A 17,639-nucleotide genomic window follows, 5' to 3' on the forward strand; every position below is an offset into this window, starting at 1 on the left:
CTATGGGTTTCCAGTCAAGGTATTGTCACTGGTGGTATTAAACATTGATGTCCTGAATGCATTAGTCTCCCTTACTGGATAATGTCTACCTCTACAAGTAATCCATTGAAATTATTTCATGTGATGAGATGGCCTTTGATTTAAGTGTCTGTCTGGTACCTAAGGAATTGTTCTTCTTGTATTACAGTAAAATATGAGAGAATAAAATTCCTCGTAATTGCTTTGAAAAACTCAGTGGAGGTTTATGCCTGGGCTCCAAAGCCTTATCACAAATTCATGGCTTTTAAGGTACGTGAAAATCCCTTTGGTTCAGATGTGTCAGTGTCTCTCGCTGCCTCTCATCTGCTCTTTGCTTTCGGGGTTTTTTTGTTTGTTTTGTTTTGTATAACGTTTATTCGAGTTAAAGATAAAATCAGTATTCTTCTAAAGAAAGTGTAGCTCATTTGACATATATTGGAGATGGCAGGCATAAAACTGTCACGATTGTTAGACGTGAGTAACTTGTTTGTCTCTACCCCAGCCAAATGCAGCACGTGTGCTGTGCCAAAATGTACATTTGAATTCACAGAGTTGATGCTGATTTCCCTCAGAAGGGGATGAAACTGAACACAAATGGTACTCAGCCTAATTTTTGCCTAGTCCATTTCTAGAATCTGAATTTCTACAAGTGAACTGTCAAACTGTCCTTGCAACTCAGTGGATGATGGATACTCAGCTCCTTAAATATAACCTACTATTTAACAAAAATAGCTGTCTAACTTTTGAGTTTTGAGAATTCTTAAGATTGTATATGTTGATCTGTAAACCAGCAGGTTTATTTTGTTATATTTTATGTTTTTTCTTTTTTCCAGTCCTTTACCTCACTTCATCACAAACCACTATCAGTTGACCTGACTGTTGAAAATGGACAGAGATTGAAGGTTATATATGGGTCACTAGTGGGCTTTCACGCTATTGATGTGGACTCTGGATCTGTGTATGACCTGTATCTTCCAACACACGTAAGATAATCCCAAAACCAACGTTATTGCCTTTTTCTTTGGGCTGTATATTGATGATGATCAGGTTAAGAGTTGTGCTGTTTTTCAAAAGACAGGATAAGAGAATAATTATTGTATGACAGCTAATAGAAAACCAATTTTCTCGTACTTCTATAACACTGAAGTCCTGTTAAAATGCTTTTATCACATTTAGGATATCAATTTAATGGTTTAATATCAGAAAGCCTATTGTATGGACAGTACTATTTCTAATCGATTTGTCCTGGAAATTGAGGACTTAACAGTCAAAGACACAATAATATCTACATGAATTTAGCTGACTTTTACAGTCTACCACTGTGCAGACTTTTCAGAAACCCAACTTTGGATTAAATAAATTTGTGGATCTTCTTACCATTCAGTTGCCTGTTAAATCAGTCTGTAAGTTCAGAAGAGGTTTTACATTTTCCTCTAGACTTTCTCGTTAGATTGTCAAGAAGTTGGCATGAAAATGTTGATTTGAGGTTGATGTGTACAAATTGATTGCATTGTGTCTCTGTTGGAGGTGATGGTGATCACTGAATTGCTGCTTAAACTCAAATGCAGCAAATTCCCCTGCAGAAGTGAATGACAGGGCATGGGGCTGTCCAATATGAAGTCTGTGCTATGGTTTTAATGTGTTTGTTTGTTTGCTTATTTTTTTGCTGTTCTAGATAGTTCTTTTCAAAAGCCAGAGAAACTTGGGGGCTTATATTCAGTAAACTGGCGGGTTCCAGACTGGCTCCAGTCTAATGGGAGGCTCCTGGCAAGGAAACTTCTGTGCACACTTGGAAACCTCCCTGAAGTCAACAGTGCTCCACAGGGGCCGAGGGTTAGCTCATCCAGGTGCCATGACCTCCTTGCATCCCAAGGCCACGTGTCCTAAAGTTACGCTTGGGATGTCTGAAGAAATCTCATCCCAGATCTGCATGTTGCAGCGTGTGCCATGAATCCATTTATTTTTTTAACTTTTCTCCACTCTCAGTCCCACGTTTTCAACTCAAATGAAAAGCCTCCTGTGCAAGCCATTTGATCACTCTGCTGCCCTGGAAGTGACAGCCTCCGTGTCCTGTCAGACCTGTGTTCCTGATGGACACAGTGTTTGAGGATGGCTGCTAAGTTTAGAAACTTCTCTTCATTGAGAAGTGACTTTTTTAGCTGTTGGAACTGTTTAATCATCTGCTAAAGGCTTGTACTGTTTATTTCTGCATTGGGGTTTTTTTTAAGGGACTTAGTATTTGTCCTGTTAGAGGGTGTATTGTTAGAGGGTTTATTTAATCTGACAATTAGTACCTTTAACTATGCAGCTATGATAAATTCACATCAGTTTATAAATTGAAGCGTGGTACCCACATGCCATTCTGAAAGTGGGTTGCTGAGCAAGGTGAACAGTGACTTGTCAAAGAGATCATTAGCATAATTGCCCAAGAAAAGAAAGGCAAAGAAAAAAGTGAACCTTCTTAGAGGCTTTACTTTTTCAACAGGCTGCAAATACAATTAGGTACCTGATGAGAGAGATTTCCCAGGTGACTGCCCTGAATATGTGGGGCACCTCTAAGACTGACTGAGTTTGTGTGCACTCTTCAGCCAAAAGTTAGCATGTACTAAAAATACATTTTCCCTTTAGAGTCTTAGACCTGAAATAAATCGACTGCTACAGCGGCTCTATCTTCTTTGGTATTTTATAATTTTAAAGAGCATCTGCTAGAATTGGATAATTCTCTCAAGGAGCTTTTTGGTAGCAACAGCCCGGACTTTTTAACAGGCTGACTTTAGATACTCTTGCTTTCTGGTAGCCTCTTTTCCTGGTTCCCCACCTCTATCTTCATCTCTTACCTGCTCCGATCACTCATGCGAGTACCAAGGCAACGCATTAAAATTGCTCTGCGGCTCTGGATACCCGTTCTAGTGTTGCGGATAGTTGTTGCGGAGGCACGGAGTCAAGTGGTTGGCCTGAGTGTATTCGGTTTGGCAAGTACAGCTTCAGTGCTTCTTTTACTGTTCGTTGTGCCCTCACGGTGTGTATAAGTGTCTGTGCTTGAAGGAAAAAAACAAACCATCTCTGTGTGTGGCTGGCTTGTGAGAATGATGTAAAGCTCCAGTCATATGCTTCCTATAAAAATATTAATTGTGGTGGTTTAATTTACTATGTAACATCCTGTTTTGAGTAGCGCTTTAAACAAGGAAATGCTTTGTTACTGTTTTTTAAGGCTGTCCTCTTTTTCTTTTGAAAATGCTTCCGTAAAATCCCACCTTCGTGGTTGTATACCTCAACTTTTGTGGGGTTTTTTTTTGTTTGGGACATGTTGGCTTCTGGAAGAGATTCGTGTGAGTGAAATGCACTGTTCCTGTGGCTTGCAGAGAGGTGTGCCCAACAGCAGTTAAAGGGGAACTGTTTGTAGTGAGGGATTTGGGAAGGGAAGGACAGAGAGTGGCTTGTATTTGAAAGGTAACTTTTCACAGCAAAGTGAATATTGTTGAATTTGCAGGGTTTAACTTGTGAGTAGTGATAGGGAAATATCATGGAAAGTGAAAGCACTGATCTCCTGGAATGTGAAAGCTTCTGTCCTTCCTCCATCTTCTGAAATAATTGTGAATTCAAATTTATTTCACCTTTCTTCTATTTATGTTTTGCAAGTGTTTTGTGAGTGACTAAGTAAATATTATTGTGTCTCAATGGCTCCATAGCTTCTTGAAACCAATTAACACTGGTAAATTTAAAGAGAAATACTGAACATTGATATGTTTTGCCAGCCTACTGTCATATTCAAGGGGGGAGGAGGGGAGAAAGCCTGTTTCAGAGGCTCACTAGCAAACTATTCAGCCTTTGAGAACGGGCATTTCTTTCACTTTCCATGAACCAGTTGTTTTTATTGCTCTGCCAAGCTAGTTAGATTGATGTCATCACTAAAATTGCAGTCCATGTTCTGATATAAATCTTAGTAAAATATGATTCTAGATCCAGGGGACTATTCGCCCACATGCCATTATCATCCTCCCGAACACCAGCGGAATGGAGCTTTTGCTCACCTATGAAGATGAAGGCATCTACATTGATATATATGGGCATTTCACAAAGGAGACTGTTTTACAGTGGGGAGAAATGCCAGCGTCTGTAGGTATGTATGAAAAATAGCTCTTTATTAAATACAAGATTCTGCTGCATGAAGCCTGACTTCTTTACGAGGTTTGTATCCATGTGAAAGTGTATGGTACATAAAGCAACTTCTGAGCAAACCAGATGTGTAAAGAGTAAACAGATTTATGGATGTTTGTGTTAACGTGGCCTATGATTGCAATAGGGGCTTCACATTTGGATCACAGTCTGTTTATTGCCACGCTGTTTATTGCATCACACTTTGACTGTACAGACAAACCTCACTGACAGTGCAGCTTGCCACCAGTTCTCACAGAGAGAATTGTGTGAATTACAGAGGGGGAAAAGGTGCTGTGGTCGTTCATAGCTCAGAACGTTTTATGTACAAATTCACAGCTACAGAGGTCAGTTACTGAAGAGATCTGTAACTGCTGTCAAATGGCCCCTTAATTTTATCACTTTAAATTCACAGGGCTGCCAACCCAGGGTATTTATAACAGATTCTCAAGCTCCCCATGCTTGCAGTTGTCTGTGTAGGAGGAGATTCTGGTTGTACTGGAGCCAGGACAGCTGTTTGTTTCACCTTCCCTGGAGGGCTTCAAGCTAACACTATGGGGAAAACCAAGAACAACACAGGCAGATTTTTGTTTTTATTAGTTGTTACTTTTAATTTCTGTCTCACTGCTGTTGTTTTGCATTTTAAAACAAACATGCCAATAAACAAAACAAGCCCAAGACACTTAGACTGTACAGAAGCATGGTGTTAGCTTTGAAGAAACTGGATGCCACAGTGAAAATCAAGGATGTACACCTTTCTCCTTTCATTTCTAGCTGAGTAGTTTTAGGAAAAGCCCATTAAAATCAATAGAATAACACCCGTGAGTAAAGGCCAGGTTTGATTGTGGATGTTCTCTGGAAGGAGTGGTGTCAGTCTCCATCCCTCTGTCTCTCTCATTGTTTATACTTCGGCAGATTCCACAGTTGAAGGGCAGTCTCCAAACAGCCCCTCTTAGTTTTCATTTAAACAGTTTCCAGTACATTACCTGAGAACACTTGAGTTTCTGCTGCTGCTGCAGCACTTCTGGTATCTCAGAAATGGATTTCATTGGAACAGAAACTGTCAGTCTTTGTGATGTGGTACAAAACAGATTTGATTTCTGATTGGAATCATATTTCCACTAAAAACTAACCCAACCTATAACTCAACACACAACTCAAACTTTAAACAAGAACCTCTGTTAACTGTTATTTTAAAAATTTTCCCCACTAACTCCTATTAATTTTCTTAATCCTTTGATATTCTTGGCTCCAGACAGAAACATTAACTATTATGACAGAAGTGTGAATTAACTGTTATTTGCATGGCCCAGCTTGGTGGAAATTTGAGTTTCATAAAAGAAACTGTTTTCCTGGGAGACATTTCCAGACCCATTTCAGATCTCCTGAAGTCTGTATGAGCTTACCTCAAAATTTTGCAGAGATAGAAGGGTCTTGTGTTAACCTCAGTGTGCTCTCTAGTCATCCTTTGCTCATTTCTTGATTTCTTTAACCAAGTATTTTGAAAGAAAACTTTCATAGTTGGTGAGAATATTTTGATACAAAAAGTAAAAAATAGTTTGTATTATAATCAATGGATTTAGGGCAGGGAATCTAAATATAACTTACTCATAGTCTTAAAGTTGGGACCTCTGTGACCGATCTGTTAATAAGAAATTGGAGAGAGGAAGCTCAAATCCCATGGGAAATTAAAATTGTAGAAGTATTCTATGTTTAAGCTGAAAGATACTTCACATATGTAGTGCTAAATATAAATATAGATGTAATATTTTCTTTCTATAAAACAGGATTAAAAAGGCTTTAAGAAACATCAAGTTAATAAGATTGGGGAGCACTTTTGCCCTTTTGTGTGAGTAATGAATTATTTACAGTATGTAATCTCAGAGGTTTGACACAAATCTGGATATTCCCAGAGTGTGAAAGCAGTAAAAGCCCTTATTTCATTTTCCCTGTACATATTAGAAGCAAAATGGATATTATGGAGAGAAACAGACAGTGTTACCAAAAGGTGGTAGAATTATTGCCTCAGTGTTCTACCACCACACTCACCAGTTCTTGAGAGAGTTGCTGTCCAGCTCGTGCACAGAACACGCCTGCTCATATCTGAGTGACTGATGTTGGTCAGGTCTCCTGCATGCTCTTCCCCAAGGGAACAGCAAAAGGCATTCAAACAAGCAAATGGCCACCCCAGGTGCATTTCTGGGTTGGGGTATCACTTCTGCTGTATGTTAGCCCTCTTCCCAGTGCACTCTAACCAAAAGGTACAGCAGGAAAACACCGGCCTTCCAGGGCCAATTTCTTAATTTGTCTATTTCTAACTTTATTCAGCCTTAGCTTTTTTTCCTTCTTTATTTTGATTCTCTAGCCTCTCTTGTTTAATAAAAGTTCTCCACAGCTGTGACTGGAAGAAGAAAAACACCCTCTTCCGTATCCAGGTAACATAAATTATAGCAGTAAAACTATTTAACAGAATTGCACAAGAGAAGTTATCTTCCTCAGTTTTCCTACCCAAAACTGCTCAACTTTATGGTCAGTAAGTATTAAAGCATGGGCTAGAGACAGCATGCAAAATAGCTATCAGCCCCTAATCAGTAATCAGCAGCATCACTGGAGAGCTCTCAGCTGGGTTTTTGTGGGAACAAGCTTTGCTGCATCACAGGACACTTGGTATCTCTGTGGGTTTTTTTATTCCCAGTCCTCAACATGTATGCGTCCCCTCCATTTGTCTAAAAATGAACAAACATGTTTTCCCCAAAGACTGGGAAACCAATAAAAGCTTTATATATATTGAATATAGTATATATTGAAAAAAGCTTGAATATACTGTGGTTTCATAGAGTGTACTGAGTTTGACTGAAGGGCCAAAGAAGGGTTCTACAGCAGTGTACTCGGCAGTGGATGGTATCTTTTACTGTCACCAAAGTCGTCACTAGATATTCTCCTCAGTATTTTGCCCAGCTCCACACTTGCCTGAAGCAATTTTCACAAACCTGTATAGAAAGCAAAATTCAGTGGCTTTTTTGCATTGAATCTCACCTGTGCACATACCGATTGTCTCCAAAAAGGAATTCAGTAAAGCAGTGTACACTTTCTTCCACCCTGGAATGGAGTTTGATATCGTGACTCAGATACACAAAAGTGGGTCGGACTCTTTTAAATCATGTTCTGTTTCTTCATTTTAAACTTCCTGGTTTATCTGGAATCAGTTGCCTGGGGAATTTTTGGAGTCTCCATCACTGGAGGTCTTTAAGGTCAGGTTAAACAAACAATTGTCACCAGTGATACTGATGCAGCATAGGGATATGGATAGAAGAGAAGGTGCATTAAGGTCCTTTCCTGCCCTATTTTTGTAACACTGATCAGAAAAGCCCAACTTTATGATATTTTGCTAAAAGCTGGCCTGATTCTGCTCTCATGCAGAGGTCAGTTGGGAATAACTGCTTACAGGGCAATGAGCCAAATTCAGTACATGAGATTAGAAGAGGGATTTTTTTAAAAGAGAAACATTTTAAAAAAGATTAAGAAGGGAAGTGAGATTGTAACAGTACCTGGCTTCTGTGGTACCAAGTGCACTTGTCTCATTCAGACATTGAATATGCTACTGGTGTGAGATATTTAGCTCATGTCAGTGACACTTCATAGGAGTTAATGGATTCAATATGGCTCAGTGATTTCTTTAACCTTTCCTATCTCCCTCAACCATTTACCCTTGAAACAGTCACTCCCTGCCTCTACTCAATACACAGGGTAAACAGGAAATACCAAGTCTTGCACAAGTTTAGAGCATTGCTAATGCCTTCACGATTATAAGAAACTGGCTTTGTGGCATGTATTCTTTGATGTCCAGGGAGTACTGCTGGGGTAAATGGTGTAGCAAGAGCCACAGTTCATGCACAGTTGTAGGTTTTTTAATACACACGGTAATCTGGGTGAAGCAGGGCAGCTTCAGGGAACTCTGAATAACTTTGTTCCCGTAGGTTAAGCAGCTACTGGCACATCATTCAGAGTCAGTATATGCCTTTTCTGCTTAGCTACTGCACAAAGGATCAGAGTGGCTGTTAAGTCTAGAGTTGCTAAAAACCTGTACAATCTGTAATATAAGCACCTGTGTATGTTGCCAGCTAGAAGCACAGGACATTTTTATGTAAAGCCTGTTGAGGTGAAAAGTGGACTCAGTAACTATTCCCAAGTTTCCTGTAGTATAGGAGCTATTGTTCCAAAAGAAGACAACTTTGAGTATCTGCTCTCAATTCATCTCACATCAGACACCTGTAAAGTGCTCCCATATGGGAAGATTATCAAGACTTGGTACTGACCTCTGAATTCACAGCCTGCTATCCTCCAAATTAATCTCCATGTATAGTTAAATCCTTATAACTGGACAACCCTGCAAATGGTATAATCAAGCCATTTTGTTGGCAAGTTGTTTCACAAATGAAATCTGAGAATTTTTTGATTCTGTGACAAGACTTTTTATGCTACTTGTACTTAAATCAGCCATTGTCAGTTGACAAGTTCCCAGTGATGTGTCTGGTTTATTATGTTCCTATTGTAATACTGCTTGGATACTTATAATACTTGTCTCTTCTGAACACAGCAGTAGTGGTCCGGTCATGCAGGCTTTCTATCCCAAATGACCTAGAGGTTGCAGCAGAGCTTAATGAAGTGGGTACTGGGAGCTGAAAGGAAGCTATCAAATTGAAATCTGCCAAAGGCACGGATACAGCTGATACAGACACAGCATACTGACACCTGGAGTGCAGATTTCATGTGATGGAAAAGATCAGGAGACTTACCAGTGGATTCGGTCTTTGTTGCTAAACCTGTGTGACCTATACTAAACAGTGTAGCCACAGAATGCTTCCATGCTGTTTATATACACACCTGCCTCCCTGTCCCACCCCCCAGAACCGTAGTGTCCTCCGTCTCTGTTGTTTCAAAAGCCAAGTTTGAAGAGGTTAATGTGCTGTCAGTTACAAAATATAGCAGAAGTCTGAGTACTGTATCATTTTTATCTTTTTCACTGTATGTGTGGTCCAGGCTTACCTTTTCACATGCTGACTTCACTGGGTGCTGCCCTGGGGCTCACCCAGCTACTGCTGCAGTGGGTTGAGATGTTAATGACACCCTCACAGCCTGCAGCAATGATACCCTGTTGTACAGCCTAAGAACTGAAAAGATTTAAAAATGTATTGATTTCATGTGTTTGAGTTTTAGAAAATACCCCTCCTCTTTTGCCACTTACCCTCAGTTGCTCACTGCTGCTTTGCTTTTAAAACAGCTTGGTTTCTTCCTCTTTCCTCATGACTGGGATACTGGGAAAGAATTGTCTAGCTCTCAGCTCTAGTGACAGGGAAGCCTTCAGTGTGCACGAAGAAAGTCATCTGAACAGATGTAGGGGAAATTCATAGAATTTGAGGAAACTAAAATCACAGAATTGTAGCCAAAACACACGTGTTTCCAAGGAGGTATGACTTTCATACACTTGCTTTAACAACAATTATAAATCAAAGATTCCAAGTTAATATTAAATCAACACTGCTAGAAGAAGTATATACAGACACTTGGGCATATTGCCCTTATTTTCTACTGTCCTTCAAGTAGGATCACGGGCTGTTGCTTCCTGTGTCAGTCTGTACTGAAAGTTTAACTTTTATACAAAAACCTAAAGCAACATGGAAGCTTTTAAGAAACAGACATTGCTCACACTAGTAATGTAGGGCAGGCAAGCCCTGTCCACTGAAGCTAAACCCAGTCCAATGCACACATTCCCTTTACATCATTTCAGAGCACCAGGATTCTCAGGCTAATGAAATAACAGTTGATAGTTGAGCAAGAAGAACAATTTCTGAGCATTGACTACCAGTAGAGCATAACTAATGTGATTTTACCTTGGAAGCCCATACATGCAATAATCAGAGGGCTTTCACTGAAACTGTGCCTAATTTGAAATTTGTGATGTTAACTCCTTCGTCACTATTCCAGTTTCTTATTGCCAGATGTAAAGCTTATCATAGTAAGCTTCCACTGTGCTGGAATATCTTTTGGTTTTGGAGATACCGCACGTAACCAGTAACAGGAAGACAATAGCTAAGGACACCAAATTAATCATGCCATAGTCTCAAATTCTGAAGTATTTAGGTTTCAGACTAAGCTGAACTTTATAGTAAATACAAACCGAGCTTCCTAATGGTGACAGAGAACAGTCTCTGTACTTAATGGGTACAGAGAAGACAGTCAAGACTTTTCTTGGATATTGAAAGGCTGAGAGGCAAAAAAGTTGCACCAAGAAAAAATTGTATTAGGAAGAAGTTTTTAACCTTGAAATTGGTGATGCATTGTGAGATATCCATCAAAACATGTCCTGACAAGGTCCTGAGTAGCCCTGTCTAATTTGGCCCTGATATGGGGCTCGGGGTTCAAAAAGATGTCCTTCAGAGGTTTCCTTCAACCTTTTGTGAATCTAAGACATGCAACAGTAGTTAAGATTTATGTCTAGAGTCCAGAATAAGTCTGAGAGGAGTAACTGAAAATGAGTTACTATCCCCAAGGCTTTTTGTGTAAATTTAAAATACAAATAATTCAGAATATATTGTTATCAAAGAGAAATGCATCAGATCCATAATTGATATAAATGAGGCAAGAATCAGTCTTTCAGGTGTTAAATAGTATAAATTATTTTTTTCTCTTTTTTTTCTTTTAGCTTACCTTCAGTCTAATCAGGTCATGGGCTGGGGAGAGAAAGCCATTGAACTACGCTCTGTGGAGACAGGAAATCTGGAAGGAGTATTTATGCACAAGAAAGCACAGAAGCTAAAATTTCTTTGTGAAAGAAATGACAAGGTACAGAGGTCACTGAGTGTGGTGATTTAGCAAAAATGAGTAATAGCTGACTATGACACGAAGACCAGTTAATTTTTGTAACTTTGTTATTGGTTATTTCTTACCTTAGTATAACTTCCCCATTCAAAGCCAGTGTAGTCACTGATCCCACAAAACCCTCACTATGGATATTCTGCACTTTCCCACCACCAGCTCTGTTAGAACTCCTATTCCACCCAGCTTTCACTGCTGTCAGAGGTGATAATAAATACAGACGTTGCTAACTGGCCACACCACAGGTATAGTGGGGAGGGCTGGTGAGTCAGCCCCAAAAACACCCAGCTACAGGACTGCCTCTCCTGGGCTGCTGAAATTACAGGCAGTTCAGAGCAGCCATCGTGGAGAAAAAAACCCCACAACACTCTTAATTGCAGACACCAAAGTATGGATAATCAAGTCTGATTTCTTGTATATAGCAATTTTGATAAATGTTCTCTGAAACCCTCTTAGTCCCACTGTCATATTTGGAAAACTGTTTAAATTCTTTTTAAATGTTCTCCTGTGTCTTTTCAAATTAGAAAAGAAATATATATTAAGAAAAATCCAGTTGTATCACAAGTAGAGTTTCACTTTAAGAAGTTTCTCAGGGGATTAAAGTTGATTTGTGATATCCATATATCCTTGTATTTGGGACTGTGGCATTCTATCAAACTTCTTATATGAGTAAAAATATTCTCATAAATGTAAACTGACAGTAGCATAATGTTTTGTTCTTTTTTTTTTCCCCTTCAAGGTGTTCTTTGCATCTGTACAGTCAGGAGGCAGCAGTCAAATATACTTTATGACTCTTGGTCAAAATGTACTATTCAACTGGTAAAGCACATCAAAAGAAGGACGCTTTGAAACTCCCTGTAGGTAGCAGTGTAAAATTCTTAGAGGTAGTATACACAAATTTGCACTTTTTACCTACAAAAACGTTGTCATTATTGACTTACAAAATTCATATTCTTTCAGTCTGGAAGGAATTCTGTTTTCCTGTCAAAGTATTGCAAACATGTTTAGTTTGTTCTCTAAAGTATGTTTCAAACCAAGATTGTATTAGGAGACTTTAATGAAGAATGCAGCCAATATAAGAAGCTCCTGTACTCTGAAAAGTGTATGGTTTCATTTTCACAGATAATGTAATGTTGTTATCTTGAACTGAAGTCTCTTTTTTGGACAGCAACATTTGCAGGTAGATATAAAAACACAATTTGAATCTATTTTGAGTTGCATTTGGGCTTGTTTTGCATTTCAAGCAAGCTGTTACTCTTTCACCAAGACTCGTTTGTCCAAGTCTTATAATAAAGAGAAACTGTTCCTGGTAGGTCCCAGCGCAGCCTGGGACACTGGAGGGATCGTCCCCTGTGCTGGCTGGACAGGTGTGTTCCAGTGCAGAGTTGTAAAAACAGCGAATTCTTAAAATGTTGTGGGGATTTTTACAAATGCAGACTTTGTGTTTCTCTCAGGGCTGGATGCCTGAGCCCATAGACACAGTTACTGTAGAATGTATTTGTAAAAATAGTTTAAATAGTAGTTTGTCAAAATCATAGATGCATAAAGTATTATGGACCAGAACCTGTAATTTTTATCCACACCTGGGACCCACACTCATACAAGTTGACTTAAAGGCACTACCCATGTATATAAATAAGGGCACAGGATCAGGCACCTTCTTTTCTTCCTTTCTGCTCTTTCACATCAAGTCTTTGTGTATTTGTGTGTAAATATAATCTTTCTGCAATGGATGTTAAGATTAACAAATGTATTCTTAATATAGTTATGAAAATATCCAAAGAGTTAATCTATTATAAATAGAAAATATAAATAATTCCAGGTGCTTTCTATGCTAATTACATCTAAATAAAGCTGCATCCACTAGTGTTATTGGTGCCAGTGTTTCTGCATAAACTCTGTTCTCAGGGGCTTATAACTTGGCCATAAAACTATAGAGATATAATATATATATACTATATATAATCATATACTATGATTAAATTGTAGGGTTTAATGCAATCCTCATTTAGCTGATTTTTGGATGTGCTTTGAAAATGTAAAGCATCAAATGTAATACAAAAGAGCTCATTCCAGACATGATACAGTATGGGTGATACTAAAGTGAAATCACTAGCTACAGTGTTTGAAAATAGGTATTTTTTACTTGAAATATTTGATACTGAAAGGTGCAGGGAAAGTGTAGTGGAATATCTGGTCGTCTACCTCAAGGATGATGATTCTATGTTGACTAAGGAAGGCAGAAATGAAGTTGGTCAAACTGGTAGGTGTGCTGTACAGTATGACAGGTTCATTTAGTGTTGGCAGTCATGCAGTGACTGACAGGTGCTCAGAACTCATATTCTTGTATATGTCATCAGAGAATCAAACTAGGGGCTAATTACCCTTTTCCCCTTTCCCTGTGTTGGCACCTCAACTGCTGCAGGCAGGTCAGAGATGTCTGCACTCTAGCTGTCTATATTTTTGGCTATGTGGAGGACTGTACTTTCCAAACTGATTTAACCTCGCACTTTTCACAGGCACTAGCTTATCTCAAAATGTGTAGGGTTTTTTTATGAAGTATTTTCCTTTAAAATGTTTAACTAACAGAAAAATAAGCCTAAAGCCATACTAAAAAAATCTGCAGTTAAATACTCAGTGTGGTTCTTAATGTAAGTAAGTAACCAGCTTGTGAGCAGACTTGAAATCTGAATGGGAGCTGAGCTCTGGCAGAGCTGTGTGACAACAGGAGCTCTGTCTGACTGTAGTAATGTTCCTACCTGTTGCCAGTGCCAGGGCTGGGGCAAATGAGCAAAACCTGGCGTGGCTTCCCATGCTACTGAACACTGGGCTTGTTTAGTTCAACTTTCACAGAACAAACAAACAATCAAACAACAAAAAAACCCCAACAAAACCAAACAAGCCTAAACTTGTAAGAGAAACAGAGATTAAAGTTACAATTATAGGCAAAAAAAAAAGTTGCAGACAATCAGAAATACAACTTACTTGCTTTTGATTTAAGAGTCTGAGAGACTGTGAAGGAAGAAGAGCTTTCATTTTGCACACAGTAGGTGTGCAAAACTTGCTTGCAAAACTGTTCGTGCTATAAGCAATCAAGTGATCCAGGCTGCCCTATAATATTTTTAAAGTGTGCTTATCTCAGCAGCCTCTGCATTACAGGGGATGCATGTGAATATTTCCCCTCCCCTGTTCTGGTGTCAACAGGTAGAAGGCTGACTTTTTTCCTGATGCTAGTTAAGAAGAATTTAGCAGAGAACAGTGGAAATTTAGAACAACAACCCATATCAAAGAAGCAAATGTCATTGAACTTGTTTAAGATTATTGTAACAGAAAATTGTGACAGTAAGTTGACACACTGTGGAGATGTTTAACTCCATACTGAGAGGGAAAGAACAAACAACTCCAAATTCAAGAGAGGGAACGTGCACTATTACAATGGGATTTTATTTTTTCATTCTGTCTTCCTCTATTAGCTCTCTCTTCTTTCCAGCTACAATTCAAGGCAGTGGGTTGAATTTTCGTCTTCTACCTACTAGGTAAAACGGTTGGAATTTTTTGGGTTATACCCATGTGTAAATGTGGAAAGAACAAGGCCCTTAGAGGTGAATGCTTTTTAAAGGATTTAGAAGTGGTATTGCAAATAGCAATAGCAACTGGATGGAACAAGAAAACTGTAGCATTGTCTATCAAGAGACAGTCAGAATGGCTGAAGATGAGAAAGAGCCCAGAGACGTTGAGAAGAGTAACAGAAGAGAGTGGAAGTGACTGAAGAGGAAGAGAGGGAAAAGCTGAAGAAAAATAAGTAGGAGTAGCCAAAGGGGAGGGAGTGGATGTCTGGCTCAGCTGTAGGAGGAATACAAAAGGTTAAGAGGTGTTAAGGAAAAGAGAGCAACCAAAGAAATGGAAAGGTATCTGGAGTGACTGGGGGGCACTGAATGAGAGTGTTTTGAATAACTGTTCAGCTTGAAGCAAAAGTACAAAGGCCAGAAGAAAACAAAAATCCAGTGATCTAAGTTTATCCAGACATAAATTTAACTATGCAAAATGTGTATCAGATTTGTAGCTTCATTCTGTGAGGTGTTTCACTAGCTGTGGCCTTTCACTAACTTTTGAAACCAAGGAGTGAACTGCTTAATGGGGTTTTCTAGTGATGTCACTTTGACATGAACAAGTGCTACAGGGGCAGCGGGGCAGAACGTTAAGGATCCGTGTCAGTGATCCTTTGGTACATGCAGTGTCCTAATGGCAGGTGGTGCTCCTAATGTTGTATTTGCCACACAGGATTGTGCTAATAGAACTGTATGTATGTGCCTGCTTTCATTTTAGGAATGGTGAACTCTATTCTGCAGCTTGAACCTCGACACATAACTTTAAAACCTGGGAACAACGCAAGCCATGTACTGTATATTATGTATTGTTTCCTAATGCTGAAATTGTACAACTGAAACAGTAATAAAAATACTCTGAAATTCAAAACTAGTATCATGCTGTTATAATGACATAAGCTATTGTAAAAATCTTAGAAACCTTTGTTATTGTTTTCCAAATCCATTCACTGTCCTTAGGCAAACATCAACATCTGCCTATAGGGACAAAATGAATATATTTCCTTGCAGTGGATAAAGATGTCAAGGTGACAGTGTGAGTCCAGCCTAGACAGAGTGATAGTAACGGTGACAGCCAGTGCTGAGCTTCACAGGTGAATTTCTGCACATCCACCTTTCTCTTTGCACAAATACCCGGTGGGATGAGGGCAGTGGAACTAGACAAAAATCACACCTTGCAGTCATTGATGCTACAAGAACTGGTTTGTTTTACAAGTACTTTGTTTCGCAGTGTCAGATTGCTCTGGAATGAAATTGTTTCTCCAAAGACCATCATACAAGCTGGCTTAAAAGTTCAGTTCAATGTTTAGGCAGTTGTATTTAAGTTAAATGAAGGATAAGCAAACCTGCAGTCTATGTAAAAGACTTCTGTAGATTCTAAAACCTGTGCAATATATCAAGGTTCCACACACCAAAAGTGTAAGAGATTTTCCTGCTGATAGCCCACCACTTTCTTAAACTGCTTTTTAAAGTGCATAGAGCTGATTAAAGGGCAAGGGGATGTCAGCTGGGTAATCACCTAAAATGTTATTTTAGCATTATTTAACCGCTTCCTGTGATTCTCTAGGAAGATTCAACAAAAGCACCTAGGAGATAATAGTGAAATGCACCAGAAAACTTTCCCATTTTGTCCTCAAAGCACTTTGTGGTGAACAACTTTTACAGTAAGCTTCATGATCTTGCACACCAACTAATATTTTTAAATCTAGAGCCTCACCTTTTATTCTTTTGTGCCTTTCATTTCTCCAGCATATTTTAAATGTAATATTTAACAGAATGCAATAACATCCTCCTGCACAGCATAGCTCATTCCTCACTGTCACTGCTGTAGAGGCTAACTGCTGGTTTTTTAAGGCGTGTTGTACATAAAACCCAAGATGCTTGACTGCTCGTTATCTCTGAGAATTCCAGACTATTGATTCCCCAGAACACAGGTATGGTTCAGCACACTTGGTTGTAAGTATATAAAAAGGATACTGTCTTCAGTGAGCTGCTCACACATCCCAATGGAACAGGCTCAACATAACACAAATCTCTGGTTTTGTGATTCGATACAGCCACCTGCTGATGGCTCATCTCCAGTGATTACAGATTCTCCAAGTGTTTCTGAACTTCCCGTTTTTAATACAATCACATCGGTCCCACTGTTCAGTTATGGTAGGGAAATCACACCTAGAGGAACTCAAAGACATAACCAGTCATGAAAACATGTTGTTGACATGCTGTCAGCAAAAGAGATTTACCCTGTTTTGAAGTCAGTATGTAAGCTAGACCTCTGCTGGTGAGAAAGAAGGTAACAGGACCAAGTTCCTAAGAGAACAAACTATCTTGTATCTGAAACTGCAATGCATACACATTTATGCAATATAAAGTATTAACACTCCTGTTAGTCCACATCAGTCCATTACTGCTCCACAAAAGCTACAGCTTCAGTTTCCATTAATAAAACCGCAGTGACTTACAATAACAAAAAAATCTGGCAACACATGTACACGTAACAGTTACTTCTGTATAAATAAGTTTCTTCTGCAAATCAAATCTTGAGGACAGACAAAAGTAGGGATAAGCTGCCAACAGTCCACAGATTTCCTCATTATTCCTATAGGTTCATTTAATAACTAAAAGTGGCCTAGTGGAAGGTGTCCCTGCCCATGGCAAGGTGGTTAGAACTAGATGGTCTTTAAGGTCCCTTCCAACTCAAACCATTCTTTGATTTTATGGTACAGTAAAGAATAGGATGATCTTGGTAGTTGCAGTGGGACAAGAATCAATTATTATATAAATAAGGTCACAGGCTTAGGGTCCACTGCTAAGAATTTCTTCTAACGATGGAAACAACAAAGAAAAAAGACTCAATAGTGTTCTAATGGCAGGTTGATGACGATTACCCAGACACTGTAACTATGTAAAAGGAGCTAGCACGAGACTCTTCCGTTCCAACGAGGAACACGCTCGGATGGTGAGGTAGAAGCTATGACGAGTATT

General features: G+C 39.1%; 1 protein-coding gene and 1 long non-coding RNA gene across 3 annotated transcripts in view; one reads left to right on the plus strand and one right to left on the minus strand.

The window, feature by feature from the left end:
- Positions 1-15,508, plus strand: part of LOC127469473 (mitogen-activated protein kinase kinase kinase kinase 4-like) — a 92,283-nt gene extending 76,775 nt beyond the window's left edge. Inside the window, exons 27-31 of one of the 2 annotated variants that reach the window (XM_051783856.1) lie at positions 188-288; positions 852-1,001; positions 3,979-4,138; positions 10,877-11,016; positions 11,789-15,508. In XM_051783856.1, the coding sequence (XP_051639816.1) occupies positions 188-288; positions 852-1,001; positions 3,979-4,138; positions 10,877-11,016; positions 11,789-11,872 (635 nt within the window). In that variant the 3' untranslated portion in view covers positions 11,873-15,508. The remainder of the gene's footprint in view (positions 1-187; positions 289-851; positions 1,002-3,978; positions 4,139-10,876; positions 11,017-11,788) is intronic. The other variant, XM_051783847.1, reaches the window with a different exon arrangement.
- LOC127470035 (uncharacterized) lies at positions 4,151-10,869 on the minus strand. The gene is made up of 3 exons (XR_007904145.1): positions 9,419-10,869; positions 9,220-9,344; positions 4,151-7,163 (listed from the first exon to the last, which is right to left on the minus strand). It is a non-coding gene; the product is annotated as an uncharacterized LOC127470035 (long non-coding RNA).
- Positions 15,509-17,639: the final 2,131 nt, after the last annotated feature.

This window comes from Manacus candei, unplaced genomic scaffold (genome assembly GCF_025592945.1).
Source record: "Manacus candei isolate 608988 ecotype Guabito, Panama unplaced genomic scaffold, ASM2559294v1 h1tg000003l, whole genome shotgun sequence".
Lineage (NCBI taxonomy): Eukaryota > Metazoa > Chordata > Aves > Passeriformes > Pipridae > Manacus > Manacus candei.